Here is a 15,411-nt window from a genome sequence, read left to right as displayed (position 1 = left end):
ATATCACCTATAATGCTATCCATGCCTTTACAGATGATCACCTGACTGAGACAAACTACCTCAGGTGGTCAGCATGATACCAGTAGCCAATACACTGCAAGACTAGAGACAAAGAAATACAAGAAGCAAAAGACCAGAAAGGAGGTGTTCTCTTCCCTTGTACCCAGGATAAGGAACAGCATAACATATATTAAACCTGTTCCAAACCACTTGCGAATCAGAAAGAAACTGAAGACTCATCTCTTCATTGAACGCTAACAAATCACATATTTGAAAATATTTTCCAAGTCCTATTGAAACAACACTAAGGGCTAGATGTAGGTAATCACAATTTACCGATTCTTAATTACCAAATTTACCCTTTCGGTATTTAAGAATCGGTAAATGTGATGTAGGTAATAATTCGGTAAAATTGACAGATTCGGTAATATTCCTTATTACCAAATCGGTAATACCAATTCAGTAATGAGGAATACCTTCCCATTCATTCCTATGGGCCTTCAGGCCCATAGAATGAATTGGAAGCCATTCACTATTACCGATTCGGTAACTACGGAATCGGTAATAGCTGGAGTATATTCAAGGGTGGCAAGGTGTGACATTGACACCCTTTTGCACCCTTGAATCGTGCATGTGTGCACATGTGGCGCACTGCCACATGGCACTTTAAAAAAGCAAATAATTGCTTTTTTTAAAGGTATTCAGTATTTACCAACAACTTGTAGTTGGTGGTAAATAACAAATCCTTAAAGCAGAAATGCACTCACTTGAGTGCTTCCTACATAGTATTTAAGGAGTCGGTAATATACCGATTCCTTAAAATAACGAATCAGTATTTTACCTATTCCTTAAAATAACGAATCAGTAAATTACTGAATCCTTATTTAGGGCTTCCTACATTGGAAAGGGCTAAATACCGGTCGGTAATGGGAAAATTACAGGTTTTCGGCCGTTACTGACCGGTATTAAGCTACCTACATCTAGCCCTAAATATTATATAGGGCTATCCTCCTGCTCGGTTACTCCTTATCTAACCTTGGACTATATATGCATAATTACATTCATACTTTATCAGTGCAATGTTTGATACCGTCAGAAATTACGGAATTTCCTGCAAAAGGTCCTACCATAGCAACGAGGTAAAACATGGATTACGCCAGAAATTGACTCATCATAGGAAGTGAACTAAACTTAAAGAAGACTAAGGTTCAGGCTCCACAGACCAGGAGGAATCAGGATGCGAACCCCGACTCCTGGATGTCGGTGCTCAACTGGTTGTGTATTTTACCATGTATTGTGCTCTGCTGTCTTTCATCTAGGCATATTAAATTGTAATGTTCTGGTGGAAATCCTTACATTGTAAGAGGATTAAAACGTCGTTGACAGCAAATACAATATGTGATTGGGCTAGTTTGTGAATTTGTGTTCTGACACAAATGAAATATTACATTTGAGTGTGACTTGAAAACAATTGGCAGAGTAATAAGTACATTATAATATTTTTCTGGCCACAACCCACTAATTTGTGATCATTCAAAATATTTTTCTATGAAAAAAAGAAACTGAGAATGTTAACATTTGTGACAGTAGTACATTCATTGATTTAATTTCAGATGAATCTTTGTTTTAGTAGAGACCGTTGTTCTTACAAAATAGAATGCACCTATGCTCCCTATGTACCTTTGGTTACCTTGTTTGCTTGTGTAATAACTGTAAATGCAATACAGCATTTCATTATATTTAAAGCTGGTAGCACACACACTGCTGCTGAGGGATACTTGGATATTTTAAGCAAAAATAGCTTTATATTAGGTGTCAACACCAAGAATTGCCTCTACTGTATTATAAGCCAATGGGGGAAATACATTCTCACAAACTTTATCTCAAATTCTCCCTCTTCCGGCAAAAAGGAGTTATTAATATTCTGCTTACCATACTCTGAACGGGTTTTTCTTTTCTGGCTTCTTGCTTATTTCTTGACAGAGTTTGATAATGATCCTGAAAAACAAACATGCATTAATGCACATGTGATTTCAAATACAACAAAACTGCTTTTTATATTAGTGTTAAGACACTCTTGGCACAAATACACCGACTAATCAATATCCAGGATATGAATATAAGACATTCGAATAAAGCTAAATGTAAAAGCAATATACCAATTCCTATTTACCTCAAGATCAAAGCTTTCAAATAAAATGTATTTTTAGTATATTTTTAAGAAACACTCGATAAGCGATTAGACCATTTTAAGTGTCTCCAAAAAAAAGAATGAAGTCATTTGTTCAGGTGTATCCACGTACATAACGTGGCCACTAGTCCACATCACAATATGTGATTTTAACTATTTTGGCCATGTGTGGTCAAATAATATAATGCAGTAACAATGTAAGTGAAAGTGAATGTGGGGGCGCCTGGACCACAAACCCAACATCTGAAACGCTTCCATCTTGTTTAAGACACTTGAACGCATTGCTTTCGCACTAATACTTGCACAAGCTTCAACGATAAACATTTAAGGGAATTTTGAAGAGCTCAGCTCCTGGTGGCTTAGGAAGACAAGGGAGTAAGATTTGATGTTCTCATTCTGGATTTTGCAAATTATTCTTAAGGTTGCAGCAGCAGTGAGAAGAACGCACTGTTTAACAAAAATGCTATCAATGTCCCAGAAAGGAGGTGTTATAACAATAATGGATGACCATCTGTTTGTTGTGCCTGAGAACTGAACTGTTGAGTGAATTTCAATTGCTAGACAATGGTATTACTACCTATGCTCAGTTGATTTAAGAGCTTAATGCCATAGGAGGTCCAGGGGCTCAATGTCATTCAGCTGAATAAACTTTGTTCTCAAAGAATTATCCTGCTTTAAAGTTTTATTTAAGGTTTAGAAATTGACAACTGCTGACCCTTCTTATTCTGGAATGAAGATGTGTAATGTTGTTCAATTCATGCAATGGGACATAAAGGTCAAGTGCACACTTTCTGCAATGGGATGTGATTGTATTTTTCACTTCGTATGTGATTTTATTAAAAAAAATGTTTTAAACTAATCAAAGAGAGCTAAACATTTGCACATTGCACGTTTTTTTTAGTAAAAGTTTTTTGGGGACAGTATAGATTTACTTAATTGGTGCAGGAGAGAGACAAGCGCTGTTTCCATTGCAAAGCATGAATGGTGAGATTTACATGAATTGTAGAGAAGGTGTATTGATGACAAACATGCTTCAAAGCCGAGGTGTAGTGACAGGTACAGTATGAGCAGGGATGGCATTGTTAAATTCCTACTGAAGTAAACACAATTTGGTTCCTCTGAAGATATATCCTAGAGCAAACTTTACTTAGTGAGTCAAATATTTAAAGACCTACATATATAAAAAATAGGCATCAAACAAATGCAATAAGGATGCATTTTGTGGATTGAGTTCACAAAAAATGACAGTAAAGCAAAATCTACATTTTGATTTTGAACGGTTATTTTGGGAGGATAGGAACCCGTAATGTTTCCTTTTATACCAGAGTTAGGACATTGAGACTTCCTGTCAACAAGAGGATAACCTTCAAGCTCCTCACTCACGCACACAAGCCACTCCACAACACAGGACCAGCGTACCTCAACAGATGACTCAGCTTCTACACCCCCACCCGCCAGCTCCGCTACGCCGACCTCGCCCTCGCCACAGTCCCCTGCATCCGAAGAGAGACCTCGGGCGGCAGATAGTTCTCCCACCTCGCCGCCAAGACCTGGAACATCCTCCCCATCCACCTACGGCAGACCCAAGACCTGCTGACCATCAGAAGACTCCTCAAGACCTGGCTGTTCAAGCAGTAGCAGCATTCCCCATTCCCCTCCTCCCTCCCCCCAGCGCCTTGAGACCCTCAAGGGTAAGTAGTGTGCTTTACAAATGATATGATTGATTGCTTGATTGAGTGAGTAAGGATGGAGGCATGGCGCCTAGAATTTATTTCCCATATTTAATTTGATTTAATATCAAAGAAGGTATTACCTTCCAAAGTCATTGGGCTAAAGAAAGGGCTTACATGTTTTCACAGCATGCAAAATGGATCTGAATTTACAAGCTATTTAATATAATAAACCATGGTGAGATGTGAGGCTAGCCATATGCCTATTAATTGAACATAATCACTCAACAAAGGAGACAAGCCCTTCCTTTGAGTTTCATTAAGTGATATTGTGTGAACTGTTGTGTACTGTGGATGACTACTCAAAGCACATTCTATTTTCTCTAGATCTATTTGAGTGGTAGATTTTCTGAGCACCTGGATTTCTGTGACCGAGGTAATCTTCAAGTAGACCCGAGAGTTGTCATACTTTTTAATGTATTGCCCTTTTTCTATTTTTATCAGGATTCTCAGCTGTGAAAGATAGACATTGAAGAGCAAGGCAGCCAGTATTGACTTGTCGGGAACACCACAAACAGTCCACTCTAAAATCAAGGTGGGACCCCCTAAACTGGCCATTAATTAATGATTAAACAAGAAGTATGTTACATCATCCCAGCACTGCTCTCTCAATGCATATATGTCACTCCAGGACCACTGAGTCTACGATGGTCAATCATGTAGAATGTCTGACAATATTCTCGAAGGACAAAGAGGTAGGCAGTTCCATTATCCAACATGAATTGGATATCATCAAGCTATTTATTAGTAACTGTTTCTGTGTTGCACACACTTCTGAAACCAGATTGTTATGAGGAAAGAAGATTGTTATGTTCAATATGATTAGTTAGTTCGATGGTGTTGGAAATCTGTCTTTTCTGCTTGGTAACCTCCAATTTCTTGCCTTTTATTGGGCCCTATATTTTTGCTGGCTTTAGAACTCTGTGCATGTTATCCCTGATACCTAGTAGGGATGTATGACGTTACTCCGCATACTTTTACTCCGCATACCGTTACAACGCGACTTTTACAACGCATACCTTTACAACGCATAGCGCTTTGAGGTGCTGGATAGTGGTAAGTATAATTTACTATTCTAACTCCAGTCCCCGTGGACCCTAGGGAAGGTGTTGGATAGTAAATTATACTTATTCCCTATCCTAGAGCGCCCCCCAGCGCAATGCGTTGTAATGGTATGCGGAGTAAAAGTCGCGTTGTAATGGTAGTGCGGAGTAAAAGATGCGTTGTAACAGGTGTATACCACCTAGTAGTAAAGTCCCTGTGCTCCCCCTTCAAACATGGTTGAAGTGGAATATTCATAGTTGAAATATGTATCTTACCTATGAGTCCCTAGGATATTGTAGAAGCTCTACCTAGTGCCTGGTAGTTAACTGTCAGTGGTGGACAGCAGCACCCATTGTGTCATCCACCACAGTACATCGAACACAAACAAATGGATGGGAGAAATGCATGCAATAAGTCTAACTACTGGTAATCGCTCAGGGTAGCATTACAACCCATAATTCTTTTGCCCACTATGCCATCTCAGTTTGGACCAAGCCCAGACGTGGGTCCTGCGCTAACCGCGCCACTGGAACCAAGCTACGCCCAACTCACGAACCCTAATTAGAGCCATCTGAAGATGATTAGCCTGCTAATGGGAGAGCAAGAGAGTTGGGTAAGCATCTGCATGGACTAATTATCTCACACTTAATGACAATGCAGGCCTTGCTCTTCCTCACAGAGACAAAGGGAGAAGCGAGACCTTAGGCACCACTCACACCAGTGGCTCCTTTTTGACGTTTTAAGGAGGAGAAACAAGTTTGAACCCTCCACTATTAAATCCAGAGCAAAGGGAGGACTCTATGTTTCATTATGTTGTAAATTGCATAGAGAAACATTTTAATCCACTTAGTCATGTTTTTTCTTATCATTGCTATAGCAGGTTTATTGACAACTAGATTTGCTTGGTTTCTTTGGCTGTTTTCCCTTCACTGCTTTTCTTTTACCAATGCACTTCCGTTTAAAACGTTTAATGCTAGGTATTTGTACTATTTGATGGTGTCTCAATGGAGGGTAAAAAAACTATACTCTTATCCTTTGTGACAAATTTATCAGATTGTCTTTGCACCTCACTACATGATTTTCCAGAAGATTGATGTGTTCAATTCTCTGTTTATTCCATATTTGTTCCTGCCATGTATATACACAATAGCATTCTGCAGCCGAGGGGCTGGGCTGGATATGGGAACGTGTACAAATGCGGACTGGTGGATCACTGACCCGAGTTCCATCCCCTCTCTTCCACCGAACCAGGACACTTGGGAGACTGAGTCCGAAGCCTGGTGGAAACAACAACCAAGAGAAAAGGAGGACGGCCCCTTTAACCGGGCTTACAACGAGGACGAGGACACGCCCACCTATGACGCCCTGCATTGTGCATTGGCTAAAAGTGCGGAAGAGGAAGAACCGGGGTGTTATGATACCGGGGAGGACGAAGAGGAGAAGAAACAGCGAGCGGAGAGCGAGGAAAACGGAGCCAGAAGGAGAAGACCGGATCCAGACGAGTTGAGAACGGAGGAAGCTGCGCCTGGAGGCCAACGGTTCTGTGAAGCGCCCAGCCACACTCAAAGAGGAGGAGTGTGGCTCAGCCAGGTACATCAGTGTATGGCGGGATGGCTAGGTAGACGAGGCGGCTCGTTGTAACCTAGTGTAAATACCCCCTTCCCTCTTCATCATACCTTACCCTACCCACCTCCCTACCCACACTACGTCCCTCCACTATCCTTCACTATATATAACTGACTGTATATACACCGTCACTGTTGCCCTCACTCCCCGGGACCCTAAGGGCTATCGCATGGACGAACAGCCTACTGATCTCCCTGTCTTGCCTCAGCATGTGGCGTTGGGACGCATCAAGAGGAAGAGAAACGGTCCGTGGAGAGCCCGGACAGAGACCCAGCAGCCCCCGAAGATCCCGTGTAGGACAGGAGACACTGAACTCAGCGGTGTTATCCAGGGAAAGGCAGACTATGAGAAGGACATTCATTAAAATAAAGCGAGTTGGTCTCCGTGCCCATTTATCACCCTAGCAACACACTCTTACATTCTTCACTTGAGGCTCATGTTTATCCAGTTTTTTGTTGATATCATTTAAGGTTTCTTTAAGATCCTCCACTGACATTTATTTTTCCAAGTTTGACTTTAGCAATTTTATATCCAGATCCAAAGAAGATATTGAGAGAGCAAGTATATCCACAGTTAATAAAATTAAGCTCTCGCAACCACCGGCCGCTGAGCAGGACTCGTGCCCGGGCGGCCGTCGAACCGATATACAGACAGTAAAAGGCACGCCTCTGAGCTGTTACGGACAGGAAGTTCTCACGCACTTGGTAGGGTTCCTTCACTTGACCGCCATGATTGACCTGCGGACCTCTGCCCTCCCCGATCTGCAATGCACGGGGTGAGAGGACGTATGTGAACCACCGCGCCTTCCCTCCCACAGTGGCTGGACGGCTCCCTCACTAGTCCATCTTTGATTTTGTTGCGTGCCACATCATCCCCTTACTTGTTCCTGTACAAGTCCACGCTATTAATGCTCTTGGGGTGTTGGCAAGCTCGTTCTTCAGATGGAGGGCCTAGTTCATCCTGCAGCTTATCGTTCTGTCTCGGCTTGGATCCCAGGATTTATTGATTAATTTTCAGCGTCTGACTGTGGAATCATCGCTTCAAGATGGCTCCCTCGTCTGTGCTTCCAAGGGTGCCTACATACATTTTGTCGACTCAAAAAGATGCAGCCATCACTCTTCACCAAGAATTACCTCTGCAAGATGGTGCCTGCTTCTAGGCTCACAAACCAAGGCAAAGCTCTACAGTGATCCTTTACAACAGTGTGACCATCTGTCGAAAGAAAGGAAGGACTAGCTTCTCCTTAACTAGATTCTTACCAGATCCTAATGATGGGAAACTATAGTAGGACAACTCCCCTCTTTCTATCAGAAGAGTAAAGACAAAGGTTGGACTCGGCTTGGATCCCAGGATTTATTGATTTATTGATTAATTTTCAGCGTCTGACTATGGAATCATCGCTTCAAGATGGCTCCCTCGTCCGTGCTTCCAAGGGTGCCTACATACATTTTGTCAACTCAAAAAGATGCACCCACCACTCTTCACCAAGAATTACCTCTGCAAGATGGTGCCTGCTTCTAGGCTCACAAACCAAGGCAAAGCTCTACAGTGATCCTTTACCACAGTGTGACCATCTGTCAAAAGGGAGGAAGGACTAGCTTCTCCTTAACTAGATTCTTACCAGATCCTAATGATGGGAAACTATAGTAGGACAACTCCCCTCTTTCTATCAGAGGAGTAAAGACAAAGGTTGGACTCCCATCTTGGTACATTCTAATAATGTTGGCCATCTTTCTACAACCCACTCATCCTGAATAGTTGCCTACACAGTCCCCTGATAGTCTGTAGTTAGTCTCTGGCTTCTCTGGTTCACAGTCAACTTGTCTGCTCTTATTTAATACAATCTTTACCCACAGTTTTCTTGCTGCCTGGTTTTCTTCTTTTTTGTCCGCAACACCCCCTTCCCTTCCCTAGTCACCTTAGATTCCTTATGCATTCTCCCCGGTCTTTGGCTTTCCGCCAATTAACCTACTCCAAAGTCTAAAATAATTGCAAATTAACTATACGTTCCCAAATTATTCTGCCTACCCACTAGGTCCATTATCTGCCTATTTAACGCTTTATTTGATAAATAAAGTTACCGTCACCTCCGTAAACTCCTTATTGGGGACCCCTTCCTCGCTAGGACACAATATCAGAATGGAGATAAGTCCCGACCCCAAAGGATCTAATGCCTTAATTATCAATTACCGTCTAACCTCTCCAAAAATGCCACCAAAAACACAAACATCGCATACTCAAAGCCAGGCCTGAAACATTAACCTCAGACGCCTACTTCTGTGCAAACAAGGGTAGTTTAGTTAATTACCTTATTTTCTATACTAGAAAATGGACATGCTGGCTGAATGTTCTCTACTCCATGCTTTGAATACCAGGCACTAGGAAAACACCTCATGGTCTCAAATTAATGATGTTGCCCTCGCTCACCTTCAACGCTAATGCCACTATCACCCTTTACAACAATGGTATCATCCTAATCCAAGCCTCTAATTCCAAACTAGCTAAAATAGTCAATATTTTCCATACAATGAAAAAGGCGGTCTCGGCTAAATCCAATGACCCACACCCTTCTATTACTCAGGACTTAACCAGTCCTCCCCCACTGCAGCCGGGAGGTCTCCACTCTCTCTAAACCACTCTCCCCCTTTAGTTGATCACAGAGACTCTCAGTCCCCTGTCGGACAGGCCCAATCCACTAGACCTCCGACTCAGAAGGCTGGCGGGCCTACTGGTTTGCTCTACTCGCCGTTCTCCAGTCCGATACAGGGTGATTCTTGAGCTGAGAGGATCCCTCTCGCCCTACCGCCATTGCTCTCAACGAAACATCCCCCTTCCTTCATCCCTCTTTCTATGCCACCGGCTAGGCCGGAGACCTGGCAGTTGCCCTCCATGGACCATGACCAGACAAACCCACTCAACCCTTATTTGACACATGGGTCAATGGCCCACCACCCTCTCACCTTTACCAACCTCTTTATCCAAGTATTCTGGAAAACCGCAAGTCCTCAATTAACAATTCCCACCCCTGGAACTTCGCAATATCACCTTAGACCTCTCCGGCATACATCGAGGCCCTTCCTCTCTGACAGATCACCCCACACAACCTCTACCCCTCTCCCAGCACTCAGACCAGGTGGGATGCCTGGACAATATATCTCTCCAGTTGCACCTTCTCACCGTCGAACTTCATGATTTGACAGCCCTTTCAATCGAAAATCTCCCCTTGATCAGCTCCCTCCTCTCTTTTGCGAATTTTGCCAGATCACCTGCTAGCAATACAGCTTACCTTGGCCAGCATTCCCCACCTCTATATCTCTAAAACAGTACCCCTACCTAACGCCCCCTCTTGCCCCAGAAGATCGAAGGCCTATCTTGCGTCAAATGATATCGATGACCTATTCAACTCTTACTTGCTTACTCTAGACACTAACAAGATCCCTCCAGTGCAAATTCAAGCCGTTCACGTTAACCCAAACAGAGAACCCTTTCACAACCTTAAAGTCATGAATATTGACAACCTCATGAGAGTGAACATCATCCAGACTCCCCCCCATACACCGGTACAACTTAAATGCTTACTACTCAACTGCAGGTCAGCCAGTAAACACGCCTCTGATATCTTCGACATCATCCAACACAATGAGTTAGACATCGTCATCTTCACTGAAACTAGGCTTAATCGCTCTTCCAGTCCTATCCTAGACTTCATAGTGCCTCCTACCCATGACATAATTTGTCTAGACAAAGCTATGAAGCGGGGCGGTGATCCAGCCTGTGTACATCGGAGCACACACGTTGGTTTCCCACTCGGAGCCCTCTATGCCATCCTCCTGCGAACACCTTTGTCTCAACATCTCAAGTAACAATCTTCTGGTGTGCAAACTACACACATTTTACCCCCCCCCCCGGGGGACAATCTCTCCTTCATCAAACAATTGATGGAAATCATCTCTGGCAATGTCGATTCCGTAATGTCACAAATCATCCTTGGTGATTTCAACCTTCACTGGTCTAACCCCAACGACCAAGCTGTAACATGCCGTAATTCATTCTTAAGTGTTCACGAGTGGATTCAACATTGTCAAAGGCAAACTCATAATAAAGGAAAAATTCTGGACCTCATCATCACCAAAGGACACACCATCACACTGGATACCATTACCCCTTGTGATTGGTCCGACCATCTCAGCATCTTCTTTTATAACAACAGGGAGGTGTCTCTGAGCAAGGCTCAACCAACAAAATCAAAGATTTGGAAAAGGGACCTCAGATATGGGAAACATCATTGACATTGAGGTGAGTACACCGCGATGCAATTGCAACGCAGCCGTTACAATGCAAGTCGTTACATCGACTTGCGCTCGACGGTGCTATAACCTAAGGAATAGTAAGATTTACCATTCCAACACCTTCCCTACTGTACGAAGACTGGTGTTGGAATAGTAAATCTTACTATTCCTAAGTCCAGCGCACTCCAGCGCAAGTCGGTGTAATGACTTGCTTGTAAAAACTGCAATGTAACATACCACTATCGTTTTGATCACATTGTTACATCATATATTCCTTAGCTACATCAATACAGCTTATCTAGCAACCCACTGTAAATATGCCCTCTCCTCCAAGTTGACATAACTGACATATCTGAGTTGCATGTACTCACTGACTTCTACAACTCTACTATCTCTAGCATCATGGATTCCATTGCACCAGTCTAACAGTAAAACGCCTCAACAAAAATATCCAAACTGTGGTTCAATGGCAACTTAAACTCGGAACGCTGCAACCTTAGAGCAGTTGAATGATCTAGGAGATCCAAACCATGCCTGGATCAGCAAAAAATCCTTAGATCAGTAAGGAGCTCCTATAACAAACAAATCAAGAGCGCTAAGGCCGACTACTTCAGACCCCAAATTAATCAAGCAGCTAATCTCCCCAAGAAACTTTTTGAACTGGTTAAAAAGCAATGAGAGGATGCACCAATGAACCCTGACTCCTCAATATTGAACTTGAGTCTAAGAAGACTCTTTTGCCATTCTATCGTTCTGCGCCCCCCCAGCCCTCTTAGAAAAGCTCAAACAAATTAGCCTGAGCACCAAGAACAATGCCTCATGGGGCACCTTTACTCCCCTTAGTGAAATAAACTCATCAAATCACTTCAGCGACCCGTTGCCAACTTCCATCTTCAAAGAAATCAAGAATGTTGTTATCCCTATCTGGACAAGGATGGTCAACGCTTCACTGTCACGAGGCACGATCCCTGATTGTCTAAAGGCAGCTCAGGTATCACCTTTACTAAAAAAACATAATCAGATAGTGCTGACCCTAACAACTTCCACCCTATCTCTAACATCCCCACTCTAGCCAAAATCCTAGAAAAATCTGTTCCATCACAACTCTGTTCTCACTTCAAGAATTTCCAACTCCTGGACCAACATCAATCTGGCTCTAGGAGTCACCGAATTGGCCCTCACTCATGTTATGGATGTCATTTAAAAAATGCTTGACCAAAGTGAATCTAGCCTCCTGTCTATGAAGAAGCAGGTGTCTGTAGTGGTAGGCACGTGTGTTGGCCTTCTGAGACACCTTCGTAAGATCTCCTAATTGCTGTCGTTTCCCACCCTAAGAAGCGCTGTGTCAGCTATGATTCTGGGGCGATTGGATTACGGCAATGCGCTGTATATAGGGCTGCCCCAGCAACAACTCTCGAGGCTTCAGACAGTAATGAATGACGCAGCGAGATTGATCTTTAAGAAGCCCAGGAAGACGCATGCCTCACCTCTCCTGCGTCAGTTACACTGGCTCCCTGTTAGACAGAGGCATTGTTTAAAGCATTGTGTATCTCCCACAAGGCACTCTACGGTAACGCGCCCAGTTACATTAAAACTAAACTATCTGGCTATACTTCTGGTAGGGTGCTGCGGTCTTCTGAAGCCACTCTCCTGGTCAATCCACGTTTCCGCCTGTCTACTTTGGGCGGGCGTGCTTTCTCCACTTTGCTTCCTGCAGCATGGAATAAACTACCACTTAATCTCCGCAAGGAGCCTAATCTTCTGCCTTTCCGCCGAATGTTAAAAACCATACTCTTCCGAGAAGCATGGGGAGTGTTGTAAGTTGGCTACCTGTTTTTGTAGAGTTGTTTTTTCTCTTGTACAAGCGCTTAGAGAGACCCCGGGGTGATAATGCACTATACAAATTGAAATAAATAAAAAATAAATAAATAATCCTCCTTGACCTTTCCTCTGCGTTTGACACTGTCAATCACAACAACCTCCTATTCATTTTGGAGCACAGGATGGGCCTTTCCGGTCTGGTATTGCAATGGTTCTTGTCCTTCCGCCACATATCCCAAAGAGACAAGGTAAGCCACTCTCTCTCCCAGCCCTCACCAGTATCCATGGGGGTCACCCAAGGGTCCGCCCAATCTCCCATTCTCTTCAACTTATTCTTGGAACCTTTAGCTAATGCACTAAATTCCACTAACATTCTCTTCCATATGTATGCAGATGAAACACAACTTTATCTGAAAATCTCCTCCCCGGATAACTTCATATCACTCAACACTACCCTAATGAATGCTCAAAACTGGTTATACGAGAACCACCTCCTGCTCAACATCTCTAAAACTGAATTCCTTCTCATTTCTCCTCTGAATCACATTCCTACGTTAGACCTTAGGCTGAACCACCTTACAGCCTTCAACTGGTCCCCTCCCCCACCATTCTCTCTGCAAGCTGACTTCAGGCAGGTGGTCCAAGCGCTTGACTATGGTAGTGCTATGCTCTGTGGTCCCCCCAAATATACCTTGGCCCCACTAAGGGCTTCATTGAATGCAGCTACCAGATTGGTTACAGATACCAAAAGAAATGTGCCCATATCCCCAGTCCTAAAATCCCTAAATTGGTTGTTCTACGAAGCAAGAATAGAGCTAAAGATTGCCTGCCTGTCTCACAAAGCCCTCCATTTCAAAGTCCCCAGCTATCTAGCCCAAATCCGGAGATGTGCTAACTCTTTCCTCTGGAAACCTCAGATCTTTCACAAAAAGAGAACGTGCCACCAAGCTTTCTCCGGCTCTGCTATGAAGATCTGGAACTCTCTCCCACCGGAAGTACGTAAAATCTCCTCCATGGTTGCTTTCAAATTGGATGTTAAAAGATTCCTTATGAGCAAGTTGTTACCTTAAATGTGTTTTGATCATCTGCTCTGATGTATTAGACTTACACCTTGAAGCCCTGAGCTGGGTGCTATTCTTCTTTAATTAATCATTTGCTCCCCTGCTAGTTCGCTATGTACCAGGTATTGTCTTATTCTCTGTTGACCCCTTTTGTAACTGTTTATTTGGTATTCTTATTTGATGTTGGTACTGCAATGATTACCTTCCTTCCCTCCAATTGTGAAGCGCTCTGATATCCTTCGGGATCAGGTTCGCGATATATAAAACTTTATAAATAAATAAATAAGTGAAGATTAGTTTAACATTGCATGACGATAGCAGTTTTTCAATCATGACATAATAGGGGTATGAGATATCGCATAAGTAACCCTGCACATAAAAGTACATATACCTCTCTACTTGCATGCTCCTGAGAAATGGAGAATAACATGTGTTGGGCTTTGTAATCTATGACTGTGTTTTCACATGGACATTTCAACTGCTTAGAACGGAATGAAGTGTAAATGGTTTTTATGATGTTAGTCCTTCCCAGATGTTTGAAGTTGCAAATTAAGTCAAAGGTTTCACAATTTTCAATAATGTTTATAGCTTTGTGTCTTGTAAAGTTTGTAACGGTGAAAAGGGCCTATACAATATAACCCTGCACAAACGCATTACAACCTTCTCAGTTCTGCCCATTGTCTTGGGCCTCAGGCTTCAGAAAGCCTTTCTTTGACAACTTGCCACCACTCACTTTCCATTTCCTGGCTGCCAGGTGTTCTGCTCCTTGGGCAGGGCAGTTCGGAAGGGAAACAGATGGTGCACATGAATGCCACATACTCTGTGGCATCGCTAGGCTAAAAATCCTTGAGGAATTGCAGTGGAAGTCAATTCGCTAGTTGATATTCCCATCTTGAGACAATTAGCTGCAAGAGAGATGTTTCTCATTATCAGCTGCAATTAATTGGTACCAGCAAAGTTAAGGTCCACTTCTTCAAAGTTGGACAATGTCAGAAAACTTTGTCCCACTTTGTGAAAAGTACCTTTCCTAAAGCAGGTCTAACTGGGAGTATGAAAGTTAAACTCTGTACACACCAATTAATTCCTAAAGCGATTTTAATCCCACATATTCCATTTCTGGTTTAAGTACATAATGCGGCTTTCAAGGAGAAAAACATAAAAAATGACCCTTGATAGAAACTGACCAATAGTTGTTAAGCAAAAATGGGTTAAATTACCAGGTAGATCCTTTTGTACCATAAGTGGTCAGATAAAGAACAGACTGTGAGATCGTATCTGACAGGGGATAATGTTTCAAAGATGTCTGACTAAAGGGATGGTCCTATTGAAATCGGCATTTCAGATGTAATAAGTTATCACATATTTGTCATTATCTTTATTCAGTGTCACCACGAAGACAATCCAGACCTGGATTTCTGTGGCATCCGTAAGATTCAATGAAGTGACGTGTGTCCTTATCCCAACTATACTGTGTGGTAGAGTGGTTGCTTCAAGTGCATCGTGGTGTGGTGGTTATTGCACCAAACATGCTATATAATGTTATTTAACAGGGTCCTGAGAGTGCAGTGTAATATGTGGGAACAGCCATGACAACGCGGGGATTACCCCGCACTGCCATTACAACGCTGGGATTATTACGAAAGTCGTTA

The 15,411-nt window shown here is 42.9% G+C and overlaps 1 protein-coding gene across 6 annotated transcripts in view; it reads right to left on the bottom strand.

Annotated features, from left to right (window-relative positions):
* Window positions 1-15,411, bottom strand: part of LCP2 (lymphocyte cytosolic protein 2) — a 622,000-nt gene that overhangs the window by 405,788 nt on the left and 200,801 nt on the right. For all 6 annotated transcript variants that reach the window (XM_086951712.1, XM_086951709.1, XM_086951711.1 and 3 more), the window contains exon 4: window positions 1,933-1,998. In XM_086951712.1, the coding sequence (XP_086807838.1) occupies window positions 1,933-1,998 (66 nt within the window). The remainder of the gene's footprint in view (window positions 1-1,932; window positions 1,999-15,411) is intronic.

The sequence above is a fragment of the Lissotriton vulgaris genome, unplaced genomic scaffold (genome assembly GCF_964263255.1).
Source record: "Lissotriton vulgaris unplaced genomic scaffold, aLisVul1.2 SCAFFOLD_1103, whole genome shotgun sequence".
NCBI classification, from domain to species: domain Eukaryota; kingdom Metazoa; phylum Chordata; class Amphibia; order Caudata; family Salamandridae; genus Lissotriton; species Lissotriton vulgaris.
This window is presented reverse-complemented; position numbering and strand designations above follow the sequence as displayed.